The 9,642-nt window shown below is 45.2% G+C and overlaps 1 protein-coding gene across 4 annotated transcripts; it reads left to right on the top strand.

Moving 5' to 3' along the window:
- Positions 1 to 435: 435 nt before the first annotated feature.
- Positions 436 to 8,110, top strand: TLCD5 (TLC domain containing 5). Of its 4 annotated transcripts, none has more exons than XM_032428103.1 (3): positions 436 to 635; positions 2,695 to 2,883; positions 4,774 to 8,110. In XM_032428103.1, the coding sequence occupies exon 3, from the start codon at positions 4,878 to 4,880 to the stop codon at positions 5,310 to 5,312; it is 435 nt and encodes a 144-aa protein (XP_032283994.1). In that variant the 5' UTR covers positions 436 to 635; positions 2,695 to 2,883; positions 4,774 to 4,877; the 3' UTR covers positions 5,313 to 8,110. The 4 variants fall into 4 exon arrangements, with proteins under 4 accessions (XP_032283994.1, XP_032283995.1, XP_032283992.1 ...); XM_032428101.1 differs by having other exon boundaries at positions 563 to 635; positions 2,684 to 2,883; XM_032428104.1 differs by lacking the exon at positions 2,695 to 2,883.
- Positions 8,111 to 9,642: the final 1,532 nt, after the last annotated feature.

A 9,642-nucleotide genomic window follows, 5' to 3' on the forward strand; every position in this document is an offset into this window, starting at 1 on the left:
TGAGAAAAATGGAGGCACAGAGAAGTTAAGTAACTTGCCCAAAGACACAGAGTCAGTAACCAATCCGGGTTTATTTTTAAGCCTTATATTCTACCGCCAAGTTGGTGGCAGGGCTGTCACGAAAAGGACTACTAATTCCCAAGCCTAAGCACTTTCCTGGCAAATTAGTGATTTGTGTGCTTGTTTCACAACTGAGACTCAAGCGTGAGAGCAGCGATGAGATCTTGTATCTCCCACAGTGCCTAGTAGGGGTGCGAACCCTCAGTTACCGGATGGGCTGTCCCAACCTGGGGGGGGACGGGGGACGGGATGGGTGATTATTCAAACAAACAAACAACAAACACGCAAACAAGGGCAGCAGCCTGCGGGTCTCACGTGACCACTAGGTCACACCCCGCTATCCCCCCCCCCCCCCCCAGCCCGGAGCGCTGGAGGAGCACCCTCCGGTTCCATCGTCCAGCTCGGGTTCTGCGCTCCGTCCTCCCAGCCACAAGGTGCCCCCAGACCCCGGGCTCCTCTTCCGCCGCCGTCAGAGCATCGTCCTCTCTCCCTCTCTCCGCCGCTTCCTGCTCCGGGGATCCTCGCTCTGAGCTCTGGGGCCGAGGCGCCCGAGGCTTCCCGGGGCGCTCGGCCAGGTAACAGCGCGGCGCGAACTGCGGACTGCGGCCGCCGGGCTGGGCTGGGGACCAGGGCGGCCCGGTCCGCCCGGCGCGCTGGTGGGGAAGGAGGCGGGCACATGGCCCCGCCTGGCCGCCGAGGAGGGGCTGGGGGCGGGGGGCGGTGTTCTCCTCCTGCCTGCGGGCGCGGGAGGCCTTGCCACGCCGGGCTCGGGCGGGCGGCGGGAGGTCCGCACAGCGGCGCGGCGCAGGTGCTCGCGAGCCGGGCGTGGCCCGCGGTCCGTGGGCGCGTCGGAGGGAGAGGCGTTCGCCGTGCCTGCGGGGCGCCCGGGTTGCCGCTCGCCCCAGCCACGCCTGCTCCGCGGTCGCCAGCCAGGTGGGCCCGCCCAGCGCTCCTCCTCCCGAATCTGGCCCTGGAACGGGAGGAGCGAGGACCGGAGCTTTGGAATTCCGAGCTGGAGCGGCCACCCCAATACCCTTCCGTTCTTTTACCCAAGAGTTAAAAAAAGAAAACAAAAACAAAACCGAAATCCAGAGATGGAGTGACTTTCCCAAGGTCACAGACTTGTATCTGCCCCTTACAAATGTCTATTCTTTTATTTAAGTGTTTGTAAATAGACTGTTTCCTCTGTTCTGCCAGGGAATTAGGATTCAGGGAAGAGGACTCTAAAAATACTAATCAGCAGATCCAAATGAGCTGATCCGTATTACTGGCCGGTGACCCTGGCATTTAGAAGGAAATAAGCGAGGACGGTTCTTTTCACTCTGGGTACTTTGTATTTCTGGCCCTTGCTCTGAAAATTGGCCTAGATGTTTTACAAAATTTATCTCAGAACTCCTTGTCAGAACTGGGCCAGATTAGAGTTTTCAATCCTCTTTTCTTCTCTCTTCCCCCCATTTTTTTAACGGAGGCTCAAGAGGTGAAAGTGATTCGCCCACACTTTTATGCCTAGTTAGGGGCACAGACAGAATTGGAACTCAGGACTGTGATTGACGCCTACTGTTTTCTTGAATAGAAACCTGATTTCAGATGAACGCTTTACAGAACTTGACCTTCATCAAGCTCTCTCTGGATAGCATTCTCGGGAGTGCTTTGTGTTGGTCCATGGATAGTATTTCACTTGTCAGAATAGGGTTAAGCAATAAGTGTAGCCATGCAGAAAATTCCTGCTGAGATGAGACACATATCTGCAATGTTTTCGACCTTTTTATTTGTACTTTCAATAGAGGAGCTAACGAGTATTAATAACATCTTGGTTACTTTAAGATTTTAGTCCTGTATGGCCAAATTGATTCAGTTACAGTCATTCTTGGCTTGATATATTTGTCATCAGTAAAAATTTCAAAGCGTAGCTTTCTGACTTTGTTTGATGTTTAACTGAATAACTGCCTTAAGGATATTTTTTATATCTCAACAAAAATTTCCCACTTATACCTTCTGCTTCCCCCTTGATCAGTCTTTGAGTTGGATTTCAGAACTAGGATTTTCTTTTTCCTTCCGAAATACCTAGACTCCTTTTAGTTCCCTATTCAGGTTTACCTCAAGTTTTGATTTTAATTGATAAACCTGTGACCCAAATCCAAACTTCAGTTGAATTTAGTATTAGCTTCAAACCACACAAAACTGCTATGAGTCATATGACCTCTTGTAGAAACCACAGGTGGTGGTACTGTTTTTTTTGAGAGAGCTTCTTATTGGGATTTTTGAAGTGTGAACACATTATCTAATACATGTGTTGTATTCAAGCTCAGTCACCACTGGCAGGTTATTGTTGACATTTACTCATCGTAACAACACGTTATATCAGGCAATCTACCAACTCAGAATGCAGTTCCTGGTTTTCGGTTTAGAGCTTTTATCAGTTCTCTCTAAGGAACATGGAATCAGAATTACAGCCACGCTTTAATGGAAGATTCTTGGCTGTGTCGAAAGGAAGAAGTGTTTCAGTGAAGGCGGTATTTTTGTACTATCCTAGAGTAGGAATGAAGATTATATGCAAATTGACCCAATGCTGTTTTCTTAGGGTGCATCCTTTGTTTTTCTGGTTTTGGTCTTTTCATCATAGGATGGCATTAGCTCTGTGTCCGCAGGTGCTGTGCAGCCTGGGGGGCTGGCTCTCACTCTACATTTCTTTCTGCCACCTGAATAAGCACCGAAGCTATGAGTGGAGCTGCCGGCTGGTTACATTCACCCATGGAATCCTCTCTATAGGCCTCTCGGCTTATATTGGCTTCATTGATGGCCCCTGGCCTTTTACCCATCCAGGTAGGTGGGAGACATTAGAGGATTTTCCCTAAGGGGATCATAATTGGGGCGTAGTCTTGGAAGGAAGGGACATTTTCACAGAATTTGTACAATATTGGAGAATGTTGAAGAATAATTACCATTGTAATTTGTATTGGGCGTCTTCATTTTTACCTCTTATACTGTATATGTCCCTACTTCTGCTTTTCATAACTCTCTACTTTTAAAACAAATTTTAAGTGCGTGTTACATTGTAATCCACCGAAATATACAAAACATAAAGCCAATATCAACATCTGCCACCCCCTCCAAACAGACGCAGATGGCCTGTATTATACATACTTTTTGATAACCTGCAATTTTCACTTGATTGTATATTCAGAGGACATCTATGTACATAGATTTCTTTTATCCTTCTTAATTTGTGATGTAATATTGTGTTGTATGCATATACTATCATTTATTTAACTGATGTCACATTATTTGCAGCACTTATATTGATTTTTTTAAACTACTAGATGTACAAGTATTACCTCCTTAGAATAAAAAAGGTTGTATCCCCTTGAATTAGTTTGCTGGAGCTGCCGTAACACAATGCCACAGACTGGGAAGCGTGAACAACAGAAACTTACGTCTTCACAGTTCTTCAGGCTAGAAGTCCCAGATCAAGTTGTTGGCTGGTTAGGTTTCTTCTAAGGCTTTTCTCTTTTGCTTGCAGGTGGCTTCCTTCTCGCCATGTCCTCACATGGTCTCCCCTTTGTGTGTGTCTGTGTCCTGATCTCCTAAGTTTTATAAGGACACCAGCCATATTGGATAAGGGCCCATCCTAACAACCTCATTTTATCTGAATTACCTCTTTAAAGGCCTTCTCTCCAAATACAGTCACATTCTGAGGAATTGGGGGTTAGGGCTTCGACATAAGAATTTGGGGGGTAACAATTCAGGCCAGAAGTCCCCTAGGATATGATTTTTTTTTAATTCCTTAGTTTTTGTTTTTGTTTTTTTTAATTTCCTTAAATTCCTATATTTAGCTTCTGAGGTTTTCCCAAAACTATTCCAACTGATATGAAAGCAGCTATTAAGCTGTATGTCTTATATGAAGGTCTTAAATAGATTTGAACATGTCATGTCCTCGCACTTGATTTTCTTGGGCTGGGAATACACTAACTTCTGGGGTTCTTTCCAAGGTCCACTTTCAAGAAGGGTAGGGCCACCAGCGTCCAGACAATCTAACCCATTAAGCTAAGAAATTAATCCAACATCCAGGGCAGAATAACTAAAAGAGCTTGGAAACAGACCTTTAAAACTGGTCAAATAAATAAATAAATAAAATTTTAAAAAATAAAAAAGAGAAAGAAAGAAGCTGTAGGATTTTATTTTATTATTTTTTTATTTTATTTTATTTATTTATTTGACAGAGAGACACAGCGAGAGAGGGGACACAAGCAGGGGGAGTGGGAGAGGGAGAAGCAGGCTCCCCACTGAGCAGGGAGCCCGATGTGGGGCTCGATCCCAGGACCCTGGGATCATGACCTGAGCTGAAGGCAGATGCCTAACGACTGAGCCACCCAGGCGCCCCAAGAAGCTGTAAGATTTTAATTGAAAGGACAAAGCAGCTCAGTTTTATGCTGCTCCATAGAGAGGACACTGAGATTATGGCTGGTGCTCAGATCATTCATTGAGATCTGATTCATCAAAACAGAATTTCCCAGGCCTGTGACATTATTGGGTTTGATAAAGATCAAGGTTTTAGATTTTAGTCTTTCTTGGTCATCACTCAGATGCATGTGCCTGCCTTTGTTTTGCTCTCGGTGGTTCAAGAAAGCTTGGGAAACATTGGACCCCAGTGTCCCGGTGCAGGGTAGCTCAATTCCCAGCCACTCAGTTTGCTTCTGTCTTGGTTTATTTCAGGCTCACCCAATACTCCTCTCCAGGTGCACGTTCTGTGTCTCACCTTGGGCTACTTCATCTTCGACTTGGGCTGGTGCATCTACTTCCAGTCTGAGGGGCCCCTCATGCTGGCTCACCACACACTGAGTATCCTGGGCATCATCATGGCCCTGGTGCTCGGGGAGTCCGGCGCAGAGGTCAACGCGGTCCTCTTCGGAAGCGAGATCACCAACCCCTTGCTTCAGATGCGCTGGTTTCTCCGTGAGACAGGCCACTACCACAGTTTCACTGGAGATGTGGTGGACTTCCTCTTTGTGGCCCTGTTTACTGGAGTGAGGATTGGTGTAGGAGCTCGCCTCCTTTTCTGTGAAATGGTCTCCCCGAAGCCCAAGTGGTTTGTGAAGGTTGGGGGAGTAGCGATGTACGCCGTGTCTTGGTGTTTCATGTTTAGCATCTGGCGCTTCGCGTGGAGGAAGAGCATCAAGAAGTACCACGCCTGGAGGAGCAGGTTGAGTGAGGAGCGGCAGCAGAAGCACAATGGCCATCTCAAAACGCACTAGCCAAGGCTTTCTCCAGACGGGGGATTGGGTTCAGCCAGCCACGGGACCCAGGTTGGAGACACGGCTGTTACAGGATCAGGCTTACAACGAACTGAGGTTTCACAAAAGGGCTACACCTTATCAGTCAGTTTGGTCAGTCTTCGAGTGGAGCCCGTACCAGTATTAAAACACTAACGTCTACCATGGCGCGGTTGTAGAAAAGCGAGACTACTCGGTGGTAGTTGTGAGTACGTCAGCGCCGTGAGGTGAGCAATGCTGCATTCCTGTTAGTTCCTGGTGTCCCTGGATCCTCTTGTCTCTGGGATGCCTGATGGCTAGACAGCTCAGGGAGGAACTTGAGAATCCCTTCGAGAATTGACTCCTTGAACAAACCCTTATTCCCGCTTTCCATGTAGCAGTTTAAATAAAGTCACCCCATTTACTATAAAGGGAGGGACTTTCAGGAAGATGAACGTCTGACATTCTGAGCATCGGATCAGGGAACCGGATGTGCTCACACAAAGGGAAAGAGCTGAGAGGAGGATGGGGTGAAACTGGCCTTGGTAATGGGTCACTTCTTGAGGCCTCCCTATACCAACTGTTGAGGGTCCCCAAGACCCACCCCCCCCCAGTTTTGGTGCTTTGCTTGGGGGATTCACATGACTCAGAATGTAGTCAAGCTCCTAGCTGTGATCAATTACAGTGAAGGGGTACAAAGAGGGCAGCAAAGGGAAAAGGTGCCAGGGGCAGAGTCGAAGGGAAACCAGGCCCAAGCTTCCAGAGTCCTCTCCCAGTGGGATCACCCAGGATGTGCTTCATTGCCCTAACAACAATTTGTGGCCAGATGTGTAAAATGGCCAACGAGGAAGCTCATTAGCTGCTCAGTGCCCAAGTTTTTTCTTGGGGGCTGGTCATGTAGGCAGCCATTGCCTGGCACGGAGCAAAATTCCTGACTCCCAGCAGGAAAGTAGGTGTTCAGCATGAAGCATATTGTTTGCACAAACAGCGGAGGCATGGTGAGCCATTCTCAGCAGTTAGTGGAGGGAGCGTTCCCGAAATCTAAGTTCCCAGACGCCAGCTAAGGGCCAACCTTGCAAGTTGGCCTTCCCAAGGACAGGAGTTCAGGCCTGCCCTGTTAACTCTTTTCTGCACAAAAACCAGAGAGCTAGGGCTTTGGGTGAGAGATGAATGAGGTGTGGGCAGATTTACCAAGTCCTGTTGTACGGGTTCTGCCCTACCGGGAAAACTATGCCAATTCTCAGGGCTTTTGTGCATTAATCTCCCAGGCATGAGAGGCTGTGAGTGAATTCCATAGGGATTTACCATGTGGATTCCACTGTGCTTGAGATGGCAGTTCAAGTTTCAGCTCTGCTATACGTACTGCAAACCAGAACCAAAGACAAGTGTATTGGCCGCAGGGTGGTGAGGCTAATTTTTTTTTTTTTTTTAATTTCATATACATTCCCTTTAGCCCTCTTAACTACCTTTTCTTTTCTCTGAAAAAGATGCCCCTCTCTATGGATGAAGTATTATGACAAGGGCAGTCTTGGAAGGGAACAAAATATTTCTTAGTGCAATAGTCTCTAATCTCACCCAGGGAAAGCGAGAATGTAAGCTTAGAACGAGAGGTTAGGAATCAAGACTTCCTGGGTTCTTTTAACTAATTTGGCTGCTCACTTGCCAGATCAATTGGGCAGGTCACTTGTGTACTCTTTGTCTCGGTTTAAACCCTGTGGTGAATGAATGAAATACCCTGTTGTGTATTTCACAGCGACACTGTGGCATTTTATTAAGGGGTGTCTTTAATGTAGGACTTTTATGGAAAAAAATAAGTATTATTTATTTATTTGCTGTTTATTTATTTATTTGATTATGTATTATGTTATTGAGACCACTGGGGATTGATCTCAGTTAGTGAGCAAACGTGTGGGGCCACTGAAGGCTAAGCCTAGGTTGATAGGAAGTCTCCACCCATTCTGTGGTCACTGGTAATACTAACCTAATGAGTGGTCTTGAAAATGGATGTCACTGGCCAGGCATGATGGAGCGTTGGAACCGCATGAAGTCATTGTTGCTCTGGCAAAAGCAGCTTTCAAGGCATGTGAACAGCGGGTCTTTCAGAATGACTGTCATCTGGTTAACGAGTTTTGCTGCACATGGAAATAATCTGACAGTAGCGTCTCCTTCTCTTTTCTTCTGTGATCGGGATCCCCAGAATGCTGGTGAGCTTCTTTCCAACAAAACTGTGGTCAAAGTTGGATGCTGGGGAATGCTGATTTTAGCAAAAGCCTAGTAAAAAAGAGTGGCTTGGCGCAGGAGCTTAAAAAAAGAAAAAGCTGGCTCTTGAATTTTGGCACGGTGCAACCTGTTTCATACCAGACAAATGAATAGGCTTAATCTGGTACCAATTTTTTTTTTTTTCCTTTTTACTCCTCAGAAGTGAAGGGATTGCAGACCTTGCTGTTTTAGGGGTACTCTCATGGGAATGTACATAGGTTTCTTTTGGGTTTTGAATGACCTAAATAATAAGAGAAGAAAAATTGTTCATTTCCGCTTTTCTTGATGTCTTAACTAATAACTATGAAGGAACCTCCCTGAGAGAAAAATGGGACATTAAGGTGAGTCAGCAGTTAAGATGCTATGTTTCTACATCACAGGTAAACGAAGGGCTAATAATTAACATGTGGTATGGTCAGACAAAATGAAGTATTTTATTCATTTGCCTTTGGATTACTATGTAATAATTGCAAACATTGCTTAAGATTTATACTTCAATGAGATTTGTACTAAATTTTATAAAAATAAACAACTTTTTATCAACCCAGAGTCTGCCTTTATATCTTTATTGTGGTTTTGCCAAGAAGTAAAAAAAAAAAAGTCTTTTGGCTTGTAGAAATGTTGACCCATATTTATACTTATCTGTGAAACACCTCATCTGCTCTTACCATCAACCATTCCTAATAACTGTTTACTTTTGGGGGCAACAATCTACATACAGGAAAAAGATTGCCAAAGAGAGAGGAGGAACTAAATTTCTTTATTTTGCCACCCATTTGGGCAGTTGCCTTGAATTTTTATTTATTTATTATATTGGGTGGGGTAGGGGCAGAGAGAGAGAGAGAATCTCAAGCAGATACCCTGCTGAGCACAGAGCCCAACAACGTGGGGCTCAATCCCACAACCCTGAGATCATGACCTGAGCCCAAAACCAACAGTTGGACTCTCAACCGACTGACAGGCACCCCTGGGCATTGCCTTGAAAATGATGATGTTGAATGGGCTCCATGAGGACAAGGGCCCACAGGTCTCTTCAGAACTGTTTAGAATGCCTAGAACAGTGTTAGACACATAGTAGGTGCTCAATAAACGTTGAAAGAACGGATGAGGATGTGGTTTAGAATAACCACCCTGCCCCCCTCCTGGGAGGGGGGAACCTCAAAGAGCATGTGCCATGGATTGTGTCACCAGTGTCATTTTTTTAGGTAAGGGACTAATGACCGTGGGCACTGTGCTCTACCTAGACTGGTGTGACTCTTCTGAAGGCATTCTATAGATAGAGCCTTTAGAACAGTCTAGAGCTACCAACAGCTCTAAAGAGGCTTTCAGGGATGTTTTTACCATTAGAGCTTTGTGGGTGAACATAGAGATTTTCATCATTGAAAAAAACAGTTCTGGAATGAATAACCACTGGCTTAATTAAATCCTTTGCTTACCATCTTCTGAAGTTTCCCACAGCAAATGCCTTCTTTGCTCACAGCTAGAACTTTGGGTCTGTTTAAGTTTGGAAAGATCTTGAAAGCAGCCTGCCAAGAGGTTTTGTATGCAAGGAAGAGAAGGTGAATTAGGAAACTTTCCCAGTTTGTTTTATTCCTGAAGCTCAAGTAAGTGAGGCATTCTTGAAGGGAAGAGGAGAACTCATTTAAAAAAAGGCATGATTTGATGAGTCATTGGGTCCAATTAATTTCATACCTACCCTGTAAATTATTAGAATCTGGCAAAAAGATATTTAGTATGTTTAAGGAAGATATATGTTTGGGGATAAAGTTTGCACTTTGGTCATTTTATATAGCTGGACGGATCTCTTTCCAGTTAATATGCAAAAAATACGCAATTTAATAACAAGAGTTCTCAGGGTAGAATTATGCTAGGGTACACCAGCAGGTGGCGATGTATCCTGGTCTGATCATTAGGAAAGTGGCTTGGAACGTTAATCTGCTGCTATTCTTTCCCAAAATAAACATTACAAAATTAGCTGGCTGTGCCCTGAACTTAAAAAAAAAAAAAAAAAAGAAAGCAATAAAGAGTCATCTTTGGCCTCTGTTTATCTTTTCCTTTTTTTACCCCGTTCTAA

This window comes from Phoca vitulina, unplaced genomic scaffold (genome assembly GCF_004348235.1).
Source record: "Phoca vitulina isolate PV1807 unplaced genomic scaffold, GSC_HSeal_1.0 scaffold38, whole genome shotgun sequence".
NCBI classification, from domain to species: domain Eukaryota; kingdom Metazoa; phylum Chordata; class Mammalia; order Carnivora; family Phocidae; genus Phoca; species Phoca vitulina.